This window comes from Phoca vitulina, unplaced genomic scaffold (assembly GCF_004348235.1).
Source record: "Phoca vitulina isolate PV1807 unplaced genomic scaffold, GSC_HSeal_1.0 scaffold111, whole genome shotgun sequence".
Classification (NCBI taxonomy): Eukaryota; Metazoa; Chordata; class Mammalia; order Carnivora; family Phocidae; genus Phoca; species Phoca vitulina.
The window spans coordinates 7,801-23,676 of NW_022589814.1; the positions used below are offsets into that span (position 1 = coordinate 7,801).

General features: G+C 45.7%; 1 protein-coding gene and 1 non-coding gene across 4 annotated transcripts; both read right to left on the reverse strand.

Moving 5' to 3' along the window:
- Positions 1–235: 235 nt before the first annotated feature.
- MAGED2 (MAGE family member D2) lies at positions 236–8,509 on the reverse strand. Of its 3 annotated transcripts, none has more exons than XM_032398216.1 (13): positions 8,355–8,509; positions 6,798–6,871; positions 5,925–6,413; positions 5,010–5,318; positions 4,828–4,891; positions 4,490–4,569; positions 3,839–3,933; positions 3,068–3,147; positions 2,932–2,974; positions 2,548–2,610; positions 1,374–1,488; positions 560–978; positions 236–370 (listed from the first exon to the last, which is right to left on the reverse strand). In XM_032398216.1, the coding sequence occupies exons 2-12, from the start codon at positions 6,840–6,842 to the stop codon at positions 568–570; spliced, it is 1,794 nt and encodes a 597-aa protein (XP_032254107.1). In that variant the 5' UTR covers positions 6,843–6,871; positions 8,355–8,509; the 3' UTR covers positions 236–370; positions 560–567. The 3 variants fall into 3 exon arrangements, with proteins under 3 accessions (XP_032254107.1, XP_032254108.1, XP_032254105.1); XM_032398217.1 differs by lacking the exon at positions 8,355–8,509 and adding an exon at positions 8,191–8,334; XM_032398214.1 differs by lacking the exon at positions 8,355–8,509 and adding an exon at positions 7,748–7,851.
- Positions 1,666–1,790, reverse strand: LOC116628109. The gene has a single exon (XR_004298574.1). It is a non-coding gene; the product is annotated as a small nucleolar RNA SNORA11 (small nucleolar RNA).
- Positions 8,510–15,876: the final 7,367 nt, after the last annotated feature.

Sequence of the window (15,876 nt, forward strand, 5' to 3'; positions counted from 1 at the left end):
CTTTCTGCTTGACTTGCCCACCTCAGGGCTCTTCTTCAAAGTGTGTCCTCTGTGCTTAGAATCTTCATGACTCCCCACCCCACTGCAATCCTGCCTACACTGCAGACTAGAGATGTGGAACAAGCTATCCCAGAGAGATGCTAATCTTTCTCCCCTGAATCCAGTAAACATAGATTTATTTTTAAATGTGATACCAAAATATGACAGCCCACCAAAAAAAAAAAGAGCAATAAACTCAGAAATGGCAGATAGATTTAATGTAGAATATCAACTTCAATTGATTGATAGTGGCTGCCTAGAGTGCTATGTTGAGTAGGTTTCTGAGGAGGCACCCTGGCTCGAAGAGAAAGACTGCTGGGATTAGGAATATCTGAAAACACAAGTAAAAGAAATGCAGAATGTCAACTGAGAGCCGCCAAAAGGGAAGGAATAAAATGCCAAGAGTGGGGTTTTCCCACGTGCTCCATATGGTCCTGCAACCTTGGCCTTCCTATAACCAGCCAGCTCCTCATCCCAACCCCGTAAGCCCCGGCTGTCCCAACCCAGTCTAAGTAGATACCTGAAATCTCACTTATAGGAGAAACCACAGGCACCCGAGCTGCCACTGGCGCTGGCACCAGCTCCACTGAGGCCCGCGAAGAGCCCAAACGTGAGAGTGGCGGTCAGGCTGGCAGTGGCACCGAAGCTGCCAGCGGTACTCGCACTGGCACTCGCACCGGAGCTAGCACCACCACTCTCTTGGGCTTTGGCTTTAGCTTCAGCTCCAGCCTGGATCCGGGCTTTAGCCCAGGGTCCAATATCAGCTTCGTCCCAGTTGCAGGGCCCAGCAGCATTTTCAGAGCCAAGCCCAATGCCCATTCGAGCTCTAATCTCAGCTCTCGCCTTGGCTTCAGCTGCTGCCTCAGCAGCAGCCTTCATATCTGCTTCCATTGCCTCTCGGTACTGAGCTGCCCATTCCTTGGGATCCTTCTTTTGTACCTGAAACAGAAATAACCACCATCAGAAGGATCAGAATCCAAGAACCGAGCACCTAACTGTATGCTCGGCACCACGCTGCAGGCTCTCCACAATAACAATATAACAAATACTACTAGTACTTATGTGCTTAACATTCCATCCCTGCTCTGACACTTATTAGCTCTGGGAGCTTGGACGTGTCACCTAACAACCTCTCTGAGCCTGATTTTTCTAATCCGGTATAGGGTAATGACATGTTAGCTGGACAAATTAAATGATTCAGATAAATGTTTGGCACAGTGACAGAGGCTTCAGAATGTTCCCATATGACCTGCAGGCTGCTCTACACACAGCCTACCCTAGCCAGCAGCACCCTATGCTCTTGATATGCCAAGGTTGGGCAGCTATCCAATTACCTTGCAGGCAAACTTGAGGACTTTCATCTTGCTGGTCTCATAGTAGGAGCGCAGGCCCCAGAAGAACTCATACTCAGGGGGGTTGCTATTAGGGACTCTGGCATAGTCCAAGTACCTTGAAAAGAGAAGTGAAAAGCCTTTATGTCCAAGAAAACCACAGCCCACCCATGTATGGACTGGACAGGTCCTAAGTGGCAACCTCCCCCACTAAGTACTATAGCTTTTCTTCCAGTATTGAGCCCTGTCCCATTGGTCCTGTCCAGGGAAGCCACATGGAGGTGCAGGGTGGGACACGTGTAGCCTATATGTTTGTAAGAAGGCCATAAATTTCATTGGTCACAATGAACTCAGATTCTTATTGGGTGTCTTATAAACAGAGAAGCCATTTGTGTAGGCCCCCTGCTCTGAGCACACCCCATACTGGGGTACGTCTACAACCTGGTGAGCCCTGGGACAATCTACCATAGAAAATGACTGTAAAGGGAAGAAACAGTCCACAAAGAGTAGCATACCTCATGCATATTTCCGATCGCGCACGCACGCATGCACACATGTGCTCTCTAAGGATAAAGGGTATGGTGGGCCCTGACCAGAAAGTCAGAAGGGCTCCATGACCAAATCGTCCCCTTGCCAGCCAGGGCCACAATCAGACTTCCACTCTCTGAGACCCAGGTCCCTCAACTGAAAATGGGGATGGGATGGCAGCACCTATTCTGCAGGGCAGTTACAAAAATGAAATGAGATGCACAAGTCCCCAGCACAGTACCTGGCTGTCTAAAGCTATCATTCTATAGCGTCTCTTTATGGAGATTAATTTTTATAAAACCCTGGTTAGCACAGTAAAAAGAACCTAGGCATTGGGGCCAGGATCTAAATATGACTCTCCCACTTGCTACCTGTGTAGCAATTTACTTGAGCAAATTACTTCACTTCTCTGAACCTCAGTTTACTCACATGTACAACGCTGGTGATGACAATCCCTACCTTGAAGAACTGTCCTGCAAGCATATGTGAAAGTACAAGTAGGTCAGGAAATGTGTCCTCCTGTTCCCTCTCACTACCTCAGGAATAAGCTACCTACCACCTGCACACACACACACGCACCATAGGTTAATTACTCAGCTCTGAAACAAGCAAAACACGTGGAACACACCATCATCAGACACACACTTACTTCTGTTTCACAAACTCATCAGTAATAAGCTTCTTCACGTCCCCAAAAAGTGAATGATGTATCCTGATAGCAGAGAAAGAAAAATCCATCAATAAATCAGTTAATCAATCAATCAGATATGCACTTCCCAGATGTATGCAGAGGCATTTTCAACATGGAAAAGAGGTTACGAGCACAAGAGGAAAACTCCACAGAAGCCCAAGAGATAGTGAGACAGGAAGCAGAGTTTGGGACCATTTCCCCATCCACCCAGGTCAGAACCCTGGACCCTTTACCAGCACCCCCACCCATTCCACCAGACCACCAGACTGATGCAATCCTGGAACCATCCTTTCTTTCCAAACAACAACATGGACAGCAAGCACTGAGAGAGCCCAATCATACCCAGGGCGCAGCCCCAGCTTGCGCAGCACCTCCCAGATGACAGCTGCAAGGGGAGGCAAGAGGAGACAGGGACAGAAAATGAGCATGTGGAATTCCAACTGTGGCCACCCATTCAGCTGCATGCCCAGCCACTCACCCTCACTGGACCGATTTCCATTCATAAAGATGATACTAAGAAGCACCATGAGGAGACCCAGCTTTGGTGAATCCTTGGTCCTAGGGGAATAATAAGGTAGAGAGAAGGTTTATGTCCAGTGGCCATCTGCAAAAAACACACCAGCCAGCTCACTAGGCTATCCTCTCCCAGATTCCTCAGACGTGACAGAATTCTGCCCAGTCTATGCTTCAAGCTCTATGTGACCCTGAGCAAGGCTCTTAGACTCTTAAGTCTCAGTCTCCTATTGAGTAGCAGGGGAAAATCCAATCTTACCCCACCCCAAGTAGCAAGAGGATGGAAGAATGCCTGTCAAACTGGGACAACCCAGGGACCTTCTCTCCCAGACCCCTCTGCCCCAAAAGAATTCTAGGCACAGCCCCAGTGGTGCTCCTGTCCTTCAAGCATCATGATTCACCCACACCAGGAAGCCCTCCCTTGAGAACCCCACTCTACCAAAGCCAGTAGGAAGAGACAAGCAATGACAGGGCTGCTTTCCTGGGAAGCTTCTGGAGAAACAGAAAACCTGACAGGAGGAATGCACTGCTCCAGGCTTCTATACCCTTCAGTCAATCATAATCAAGCACCATTACCATGTGCAGGACTCCAACTATGTGCAGGAACTGGAACGGGGACTTTTTAGGTCCTGTCTTCCTGACTCTCCAAGGAGATGTGGGGAGAGATGACAGGGATGGGGTAGTGCCAGAGACAGAAGCAGAGCCTTCCTCCCACCCCAGCCCTTTCCCAGCTTACGTTCCCAGTATGCCTGCATCAGTGGGCTCTAAGGTGCTGAGAAGAATGTACAAGTGGTCATTCTTATCAATTTCCTTCAACTGAATCCCAAATACCTATGGATGGGGAAAACAGCTTGTAAGATCACAAATTCAGCTTCCTGAGCATCCCACAGCTCCCATGTACCTAGGTGTGTGGGGGTACGTGGGTGTGGATGAGGATGTGTGTGTGCGTTGTGTGAGGGGAGGGGTCAGTGAGATAATGTACATAAACCTAAGTGGTTGGCACACAGCCAACAGGTAAGAAATCTACTATTGTTTTCAGTATCATTTCTGTGATTAGTGGAAATCTAGGGAGACAGAGAATAGGGAAAAGGAAGACGTGAGCATGTAAAATACATTACAGGACATCTCCAGAAGCAGAGAGAAGCCAAGACTAAGTTGGGTGGCTTGGGTCCTAGCTGTGCTTTTATGAGATTTGCTATGTGACCCTGGGCTAGTCTATGCCCCTCCTTAGGCACTCTGGATATGGGAAGGCCCCTTCCTATCTATCCATTCACACAGTGATAGGACTGAATAGTGAGTCTCTGTGGTCCCACCCCAGAACAGACATGTACACTTGTTCAATTCAAAGCTTCCCCACTGCATCCATCCCCCATGGCTGCCCCTTCACCTTCTCCAAGGAATAGCCTGCTCGTTCAATGATTTCAGGGTACACATCAGTGTATTCTTTGATGATGTCCTTCAGCATGTCTGCAAGGGGAGAGTGTTGCGAGCACCTGAGCTGAAGTGAAGCCAGGTGGCCCCAAATCCAAGCTAAAGACCCTCTGCCAACCCTGCTGTAGGTGGCACAAACAGGTTCTGAAGTAATGAATAGAGATGCTAGCACTGCCAAATTAGAACTCTGGGAGTACAAAGGTAGGAGCGTAAGGGCAAGGAATGTCCTCAGCACGTGGGAAAGAGGGCAGTGGAGGGCACAGCTTAGGGGATGGAGTGTTAGCAGGACTCTACCTGAGCGTTTGATGGGAATCTTCGTCTGGTCTTTAACCAAGAGGTACTTCACCAAATCATTTGCCTGGGAAAGGGAAAACAAGGTAAAAAGATCAAAATATGTTTGCAGAAGATCTGAGAAGAAGGCAGAAAAGATAGGCAAGGCAGTAGATAAGGCAGAGTGGAGAGGACAGGGTTCTTACCCTCCCCTGCAAAAGGGCCACATCTCGAGGTGGTGGTGCTTCAGGCTCTTGGGATGACTGGAGCTTGGCAGCTCGACGGCGAGCCTTGCCCCTACGGGCCTTAGGTGACCTCAGGGAGAGCAAAGCTCTCCGGGCCCAAGCAGCCAACCGAGTCCTTGATGCCCTGCGGGCCCAAAAGGCTATGGGGCCCCTTGAAGCCCTGCGGGCCATTGAGGCCATTAGGGCCTTTGAGACCCTTCGGCCAGCTGTGGTTCCAGAAGCCTGACTCTGATCACTGTTGCCATCGTCTTCGCCATTCAGATGCTTCACCTGCATCAACAGAGAGGAAGGAAGCACAATATTATCAGATGAAGTAGGTGATCCTTTTCCCTCATCCTATCTCTTCTGGAAGGCCCCTCTAATCCCACCCCTAGAGTAACAGCCTGACTAGACATTGGCCATGTTGAGTCTTGGGTTTGTTTCTCACTGACTCCCACACAGGAGTTTCATCCCTGAATCAGGCCAGAAGCAACCTAATGGTGGGGCCTAAGGATTCTCCTCTTCCTATGTCCACAACTGGCTCTGCTTATATCACCCTGCACGAGTCACCCCACCTCTCTGGGACTCAGCTTCCTTCTCTATAAAACTGGATTACTTTCAGGATTTAATGAAATAACCTGTATGAATGTGCCTAGCTCAAGGTCTAACACATTGTAGCTACTATGTAAATACAAAGTGCTTTATATTCACATTGCAGCTACGTGTACCATTTCAATTCTCCACAGTCTGTGAACTCTCTGCAGAGAGAAATTATATCACATTCCTCTTATTGTCCCCCACAGCCTTGATGAGCACAGGGAACTTTCTAAATGTTTGCAGAACAAATGAATCAACTGAGAAGTGGAAAGGGAAGACTGGTGATTACAGAGGTCTTACCTTTCTGGCTTTCTTGGCCTTAACCTTGGGCCGAGTATCCTGATTCTGAGCCTGAGCAGCTGCACCCTCAGGCTTAGGTTCATCTGCCAAAGCCTGAGAGGCAGGAGCCTCAGTCTCCAAGGCCTTTGTATTGACCTTCGTATCAGCCACACAGCTGACCTTTTTGGTCTCAGTGGCAGGCATTGTCACAGGCTGAGGGTCAGCCCTCTGCATCTTGGTGTCAGCTGCTGGACTCTTCTTTTCAACTGCCAGAACCTGGGTATCAGTCAGCTTAGTGGTAGGTGAGGCCTGAGTGGCAGCTGCCTCCTGAGCCTCTGGGGCCTTTGAGACCTCTGTGGCCTTTGAGACTCCTGCAGCATTTGACACCTTCATGGCTTCTGAGACCTCTGGTGCCTTTGAGGTCTTCGGTATCTCTGAGACCTCCAAGTTCTGGGTCACTGTCAATAGGGTCTGTATCTTCAAGCCACTGTCCTTCTCTGAAGCTTCAGCCTACAAGAGGAAGCAGGAAAGCTCACAGACCTCCCCCCCCCAACTAGGCAAACGGCTCCAAAATTCCAGGGCCTCACTCCTCTGACCTATACTAACTCCTCCTTGCAGTGTGCTCTGCCCACCTAACCCCAACAAGGCCTCTCCTTCCTCTGAGCAGGAAGTGATGGCAGAAGAAGGGTAGGCCTGCCCTCCCTCCCTCCTTCCTTCCTCCATCCTTCATTTCTTCTTTCTTTCCTCCCTCCCTCTACTGGTGTGGGGGGGGCACCCAGGCAGGAAAGCGGGTAAAGAAGGACAAGGATGGGAGGGGTGGTGCCAATGGAACTGAGGCAGCAACAGGGGCTGGAGAAGAAAAGTAACAAGGGAGAGGACAGAAAGAGGCCTTACCTGGAAGCGGGTTGGACCCGTACCTCTCTTGCTTGTGTCAGACATGTCTCAAGTTCGCCTGGCAAGAGCTGAGCCTGAGGGAGAGAAGGCCTGTGTCAAAAGGGGAGCCTCCTGAACGTCCTCTCTCCTGTTCTGCCTGGAAGCTGATCCTCACTTTCCCTAGGGCCCCAATCCCAAACCCCTCCCCCACCCCCAATGACTCCGTTCTCAGATTCAGTAATCCAAAGCGTCTAGATCTCAGTTCTCTGCAGCCGCACCCTCCCCTTCTCCAGGAAGATGTGCCAGCGCGGCAGCTCTAAGGACCCCGCCCCTTTTCCCAGTGCACCCCCCCCCCAAGCCGCAGGCCAACAATGCGCATGCGGGTTCGCTGCAGGGCCCACCTCAGCCCCGCCCGCTTCCCCAGCACAGGCTTTCTTTGATGTCCACCGTGCACATGCGCATTCGGCAGCTGCCCCGTCTCCATGCTGGCTTTTCTCTACACGCCCCTTCCTAGAGATCCACAGTGCGCATGCGCAATGGTCCGGACTCAGTCCACCACCCCTTTCCAACACACGCCCTTCTCCAGGTCCGCAGGACCATTCGGTCCCACCCCCTCCCCTACAACCCTCCCTCTAAAATTGTCGCAGTGTCTGGTGGTCCTGGCCCCTCCCCTACTCACACCCACCCCAAGACCACACTACAGCCCGGTCCCGCCCTTTTTCACAACACGCCCCCTCCAGCCAGGGGCAAAGCCCATCTTGGTTCCGCCCCTTCCTTAATACACCCCCTCCTCAAATCAGAATAGAGCCAGTGATTCCATCTTGGGCCCAGCCAAACCGGGTCCAGTCCCCTCCCTTCTCATCCGGATGGATCCGGTACGATCCGGTCCCTACAGCAGGTTTTCTCCAGATCCCAGAGGGTGGGGCCGATCCCTACTGGGCTGTGATCCAGAGCCGGGCCCCGCAGCTCACCTCCTTCTCAAATTCCAGAGTGCGTCCACTCTCCAAGCCCCTCCAAAACTCCTAGACTGCCCTCCCTGCTCCAGGCCGGAAGTGGTCCCGCCCCTTTCCGCCTCCCTAGGGGGCCTCCGTCGCAGCCAGTCTGCCCTTCCCCCCCCGTCTCTGCTTCTCATTCCTTATCACCACCCCGTATTCCCTTTGCCTTGCTCCCTGCTCCCTATCACCCCTCGCATTTCCTATTTTACCCCACAGAATTCCTTATTCTCATTCCTTACCTCCTCCTCCCGTGTTACCTATGCACCCCCTTCCCTAGCACTCCTTAACCCTTCTCTGCATTCTCTATTTTCTTCTCTGGATTTCCACTTTCCCTCAGTATTCCCCTCCCCCTCCCAGTCCGCCACCCAACAAACCCGGTTCCCCTCCTCCCCCACTAGTCTCTGATCCCCAGTCCTTACCGCCTACTATCCTCAGTAGTCCTTGTTGCCTACATCCCACTCCAGGTCATCTCACCCTCAGCTGCAGTGGTGCAGTAAGGATTGCCCACCTGCCTGGCTGTAGGTTCGAGGGGACTGAAAGCACTGTCTGGCTGCCAGGAAACCCAAATCTCAACGCCCCTCACCTTGTCCTCGAGCAAGTCCGGGATGAGTCTGCCCTCTCTCAGTCCCTCTCGAAGTCTCAGCCTCCAGGACTAGAGCTGCAGCCAGCCCAGCCCAGCCCCTTTCCGCAGCCCCCTGCTACCCCCCTCCTTCCTTGGGGGTGGGGCAATGGGGCCCCGCTCAGGGCTGTCTGACGCCAAAGCCCGTGTTTATGCCACTGTACCAGGCTCAGTCTGCAGACCTTCCAACTAAAATCACCCCCTCAAAGCGATTCATTCATTGAATGTATTTCTTTTTATAACTTCATTTTTTTTCTTATTACAAAGGTAATGTGTTGTGAAAATTCAAATAATGCAAAAATATGTAACATACCAATGAAAGGCCACCCTTACCTCGTTTCCCAGAAATAACCACTGTTAACATTTTGATATACATCCCTCCACATTTTTTCTATTCATATACAAATTATTTGGGTTTTCTTCCCACAAATGGTATCCAACACCTACTGTTCTGTGACCTGTTTTTTCCCCCATTATATATTCTAAACAGCTTTCCATAGTGCACATTTTTCTTAACAGCTGCATAGTTTTTTCTTGTATAGATGGCCCATAATTTATTTAACCAGTCCAGGATACATGGATATGGACATTTAGATTGTTTCTCTCTCTCTGCTTCATGCTTAGTGATGCTTTCCACACTCCTATAACATTCTGTTTTTTTTCCAAGCACTTTTATGGCTTCAGTATTTACATTTAAATATTTGATTATTCCAAAATCTGTTTCATAAAAGTATTCAGCTTAATTATTTTCCAAAATCACAGTCTCTTATCCCTACACCATGTGTGAATTAATCCACCTTTTTCCCCACTGATTTGAAATAACACCTTTATCACATAATAAATTCCATAAGTAATTGGGTCTATTCAAGAGAACAAAATAAGATGTATAAATAATGGAAAGTAGACAAAATTATCATTAATTACTGAGTATATGAATGCAGACCTGGACAACCCAAGAGCATCAACTAAAAAGTTATTAGAAACCATAATAAAATTCAGCACAGTGGTCAGTTACAGAAATAAAATTCAATACCTTTCTTACACTCAAAAGTAATTCAAATGGTCTTACGTCTTCTGCTTTATGAGGTCACCTTTTCCTTTACTAAGCTAGTAAAACATCAATCCCTACATTCTAGGGATAATTCTCTCCCTCTCTCTCTCTCTCTCTCTCTCTCACACACACACACACACACACACACCACTCATTCAAGATGGGCCTCTGTTCTCCTGACTCCTCTGAATTGTTGCTTCCTCCAAGTTTATATCAGTTTACCACTTTCTTGCCTCCTGGATTCTCTCCCCCATCCACAGGGCTTTATTTCACACTAGACACAGCTCCTCCTTGTCTTCCAGTTCTAGTACCCAAATTCCCATTGCTTCCAAATCATAGCAAGCCTTGAATGCCAATATAAGAATTTTGGTCTTGATCTTGAGAGCACTGAGAGGTTTTTGAAGGGTTTTAAGTCTTGATACAATACAGATTTGTGTTTTAGAGAGAACACCCTAGCTGCCTAATCCATAAGGAGTCTAGATTAGATGTCTACCTGGAAAGAGGGTGAGTAGTCATCTTGGTAAACAATGATTGTGGTCTGGCCTAGAGTGATAGCAATAGAGGTAGTGAGAAATGATTGAATTCAGAATATATTAAAGAAGTAAAAAGCAACAAGACTACAAATAATTGCGTGTGGGGAAAGGGGTGAGGAGGAGGGAAGTATCAAAGGGAACTCTTGGGGATCTGGATTTGAGAGATCAAATGTGTCAATGGTTGGGGGTCTGATTTGAGAGTTTAAATGTGTCAATGGTAACCCTTTTCACTGAGATATGGAATACGAACAGAGGGCAACTAGGCATTGATATTGAGATACCTGTGGGACATCCAAGAAGAAATATTCCACAGGCCATTGAATATACATGTCTGAAGCTTAGGAAAGAGGTCTGGACTGAAGTTACAGATCTAGAAGTTATTAGTATATAAATGGTTCTTTAATCTATGGAAAGGGCAATAGCACCTGAGAAGAATGTGCAGCCTTAGAAGAGATGGGGCCTAGGGAAGAGCCCTGGAGACCAGCAGTGACTATGGCATAGGTGGAGGAAAAGGACCCCATGAGAGATGGGTAGGTAGTGACCAAAGAGATAGGGAGAAAAGCAGGAGAAAGTGGTATCACAAAACCAAGGGAAAAGATTATTTCAAAAGGAGGAAGGGGTCAATGGTGTTGAATGCTATCAAGAGGTCAAGAAAAGTCCTGAAAAAATGTCTAGGGATTATAACAATCAGGTGGTGGTCTGGTCTCTGGTGACCTTGGAGGGGATAATTTCAGTGCACACATTTGTGGCATAGATTGCTAATTGCTTACTCCCATATCCATTCTTATCTTCTTCCTTAGTAATAAAACATCTTGAGTTTTAGCTATACCCAGCCTCCTGGAATAAAGGCCATGAACACAAGGTGATAGTGGAGCAGTAAACTAAAAAGAACCTGGATCTCTTAACAATTTCACAGCGCCACCATACCGGCTTTGGACTGCCTACCCTCTAGATTTCTTTTGGGTGAGATAAAAACATGTATGTCTTATTTAAGCCATTGTTACTTTGGAGTCTATGCCATGCAATAGCTTCATGATTGCAGTGAGTTGAGATGGGAATGGTAGATGAAGTATACATGACAATGAGTATAGACTACTCTTTCAAGAAACACCTGAGCCTGATTTGAAGGTTCTCCCAAAATCTAGCCCTAACTAGTTTTTCAGCCTTTTTCTTGCTATTTTTCTGAACACTGCCTATATTCCAACCAAACAAAACACTTACTATTACCAGATAAGCCCTGCCTTCTCTTGCTTAGGAGCCTTTGTTTGTACAATTTCTTCCCCATGGAACACCCTCTGTTACATATCCTCTGTCACAACCTCCACCATTTTAAATTCCACAGCATTTTAAGTACCAGTTGTGGCCTTTGGGATCCTGGAGTAACTTTAAAGGAATACACAGTCAGAAGCTTAGGAGATACTGGATTCAAGCAATGGACTCAAGCAAAATCTCAGTCCAAGTCCATCAGTGAGGCATTCCCAAAGATTTTTGAAGCCAAACTTCCCCAGTCTCCTCGCAATACCACCATCTTCCTAACATAATACCATAGCTACCCTTACCTTATGACCTGGGGAATCAGAGGAGAGGAAGAAACCTTATCAGAAGAGAAAAGACAAATTCATTCACAATCTTCACCCTTTGACCAGAAAGATTTCTTTCCACCTTATCCTTGTGAACTCTTGGAATCTTTTGATCTTTAGCACCTACCCATAAAACCTGAAGAACCTAGGTCACAGGGTCCCAGACAAGTTTCCAGCATCCATATATCAGCAGGCAAATACCTGAGATCATATAGGTCCTACATATCAACTAAGAACAAAGATGAAAAGCTGAGTTATCACCAGGCAGCTCTGTTCAGGAGATAAGGAAAGGCAGGCTAAAGATTGCTTAGTGCAGAATGTCAGGGGATGAAACTACCTAATCCTGGAACATCTAAGATTTCAGATCTCTGAGGCTTAAATTGGAAACCCAGAATATCCTTAACCACCAACCCTCTCCTAACATATTTCCCTTTCCCCAAACTATACAAAATAAGTACCTCTGAATTTTCCAAAATTTTGGAAAATTTAGAGATAAGTCTGGAAGTGGGTGGCAAAAGTTTCTTTCCAAAGATACCTATCATGTTTTTAGTCATCTAAGTCTGCACAGCATAGCAATCAGCTTAAAACTGGACATCAGACTTTCCTGTTCTTCACATTTTTTTCAGCCATTCCCATCACTAGGAAAGGCCTACTAACCATCCCTTCTCCTGGGCTCCACTCATTGCTTTTGGGCCCTTTCTGTCCTTCAACATCTGGAGGGGGCAGCTCTTCTATTTCCAATTTTCAGATTTCTATGTCCCCTATCATGAGCTGCTGGTGGAATCTCTCTCTTTTTTTTTTTTCTTCCTTTTATGTGCAGAGCAAATTTAATTTATTTTGTAATACTCTAAGCCCAGAAAGCTATCTTTCCACAATCAAAGTGACTTCATTTTGTTAAACCAAAGGCAAATTTCCCATAGATGAGGAAACTGACTACCCACTTTTGGACTAAGACTCTTTCTCCCTTGCTCTTTGCACACTGAGCCCTTTCTCAGCACAAGTCTGTGAAGCAGGTTCAGGCCATTCAACAGTCATTGAGCACAAACTATATATTAAGCACCTCTATAGAGGTAGTCCTTGCTCTTGAGGGGCTTTCATTTCTACTGTATGAGCATTAGCCTCATTTTACAGAGGAAAAAATTGGTGGTAAGGGAAGTAACTTGCGCATGGCAAAGGAACTAACAACTAGTGAATGGGAGAGAGAGGACTTGAACCTAAGTCGGTACAATGCCAAATACCAGAGTCTTCACCACTGTGCAGTACTACTTCCAATGTTTTAAGTCTGAGAATATCCTTTCCAACCATCTTCATAAACATTTGTGTGGTGCGTTACAGTATGATTATCTTCCATGGAGGTGAACCTAACTGGATCTTCATATACCCATTTTGATACTATCATAAAGTATCATAGGATATATAATTATTTTGTTGTTATGAGATCAACATAAAGTTTTTAGAATTTTATTTTTATTAAAGTAATGCATGAACAAGGCAACAAATCAAACAGTACAGAAGAGCATATGATCAAAACCAAGAGTCCCTTGCCTCAACCCTCCCCATCTCCATCTCACTCCCTCCAAGCAAACTTAAAAGGTTTTTGTTGTGCTGCTGGTAGCTCCTTTTATAACTCTAGATAACATGTATATAGCTGTTTTTTGGTTTATAAAATTTAGACAATATCCTATTGTCTCTCCTGTATGGCAATGAGGATTTTGTTTATGTACATACACAGCCTCACTTTTCCCTCCACTCCCTTGCATTTTTAAACACTGATATTCTTTTTTGTTGTTGTTCTTGGTTAATTTTATAACTTGAAAAAATATAACCTCCATTCCTTATTCCATCCATTTTTGACAGATAATTTCAACTGCCCACTTTTTAGGAAAAGGATATTAGGGTCACTACACTCCCCCTGCCCATTCAATGAATCACATTGTCAGTTTCATCTTTCCTTTACATGGTTCAGGTTATTAACATTTACATTCTGCTCTGCAGCCACAACCAGGTCTTTCACGTTTTGTCCCCAAGTTGGCTCTAAAACCTGAAAACCAATAAATAGCATTTACATTATCATGACTATGTAAATATTTTTCAAAACCCAGCTGGGTACTAAGCCAGGAATACACTTACTTCTCTACAAGTCCAAAGACACAATCTTTGGTCCTCTCAAAGAAGAATGTTTCTACCATCAAGGTCGAAGAGAGTCTCTCTTATATTCTGTCAGCTGCTTATAATCATGATATATTTTATTTTGCTTTATATTTGGGCCATGATTTTCTCAGTTACACACCACACACACACACACACACACACAGAGTTTCTAATAGCCTTTCCTTTTTCCTTGAGTCATTTGCCTTTATCATATTCATTCATTCAACCAATATTTATTGAATGTCTACTATGTGCCATGCACTGTCCTAGAAGCTGAGGTTACAGCAGTGGAGAAGACAGACATCCTTGTTCTCATGGAGAAAATATTCTAGTGAGAACAAGAGAGAAAATAATCAGATAAACAAGTAAAATATACAACAAGTTAAAATGTGGTAAGTGCTCTGGGGAAAAATAAATCATGGTAAAAGAAATGGGGAATGCCAGTGAGGGTGGGAGATTACTGTAGTTTTAAATAGTCAGAGAAAGACTCACTGAAAAGGTAAAATGTGAGCAAAGACTTGCATGCCATGAGAGAGCTAACCAAGTGGACACCTGGGGAAAGAACATTTCAAATGAAAGAATAGTCAGTGTAAAGGCCCTGGAGCAGGACTGTGCCTACCATTTTTTTCTCCTGCCTGACATTTTTTTCATCTTTTTTTTTATTATTATGTTTTGTTAATCACCATCATCATTAGTTTTTGATGTAGTTTCCATGATTCATTATTTGCATATAACACCCACTGCTCCATGCAGTACATGCCCTCCTTAATACCCATCACTGGGCTAACCCATCCCCCCACCCCCTCCTCTCTAGAACCCTCAGTTTGTTTCTCAGAGTCCATAGTCTCTCATGGTTCGTCTCCCCCTCCAATTTCGCCCCCTTCATTTTTCCCTTCCTGCTATCTTCTTCTTTTTTCTTTTTTTTTTTAACATATAATGTATTATTTGTTTCAGAGGTACAGGTCTGTGATTCAACAGTCTTACACAATTCACAACGCTCACCATAGCACATACCCTCCCCAATGTCTATCACCCAGCCACCCCATCCCGTCCCCCCCCACCACTCCAGCAACACTCAGTTTGTTTCCCGAGATTAAGAATTCCTCATATCAGTGAGGTCATATGATACATGTCTTTCTCTGATTGATTTATTTCACTCAGCATAATACCCTCCAGTTCCATCCACGTCGTTGCAAATTCTCCTGCCTGACATTTTTAGAGAGCATAAAGGTCATTGTTGCTAGAGTGGTGGAGGAAGGCAGAGAGGGAAGTAATAGGATGAGGTCAGATAGGTAACAGGGCTTAATCTTACCAGGCCCTGTAAGCCACAGGGATCCACAGGAGAGTTTTGAGCAGAGGTGGGAGAGGATCTGACTTTGGTTTTATAAGGATCACTCAGGCTATTTGGAATATACACTGGTGGTGGAGAGGAGGGTGAAAGGGAAGATGACAAAGGGGGAAGAAAGAGGACCAGTGAGGAGGCTGTAGTAATCCCTTGGGTTGGATTAACCATTTCCTGGGTTCACTGTTCTGGGCATCTGTTCTGGAAATCCTTCTTCAGCTTTGGAAAATTAACTTCTAATATGTTTTTAACATTTTTTTCATCTTTTTCTGTTCTCTCTATCTAGAACTATTATTCAGATGTTGAAACGGCTGATCTCTATCTCTTAAAATTTCTCTCATACCTTGTTTTTCTTTTTCTTTTTTTGCCTTACATTCTGGGAAATTCCCTCAACTTTATTCCACAGTCCTTCTGTTGATTTTTTTTTATTTCAACAACTTATTTTCCATTTCTAAGGAGTCTTTCTTTTCTCTGATTGTTCCTGTTTTGTGGCATCTAGCTCTTGTTTTATTCATACTATATCTTCTTGAATTTTACTGAGAATATTATCATTTTTCTGCAATTCTCTTTTGTTTCCAAAATTCCCAGATTGCTCTGGGATCAGTAGTTTTATTTGTTTACTTTATTCTTTTTCTTTCATGCTGCAGTTTCTTTCAATTTGCCTGAGGATCCTTGGTTATCCATTTCTAGTTAAGGGATAAGACTGGTAGCTGGTTTCTCTGTTGTTGTACAAGCAGGGCTGTTTTCTAAATAGGGCTCTCCTCCATGAGGAAATTCTGACAGGAAACTCTGTGTGAACTTGGGGGAGGTGGCAACTGACAGGCTATGA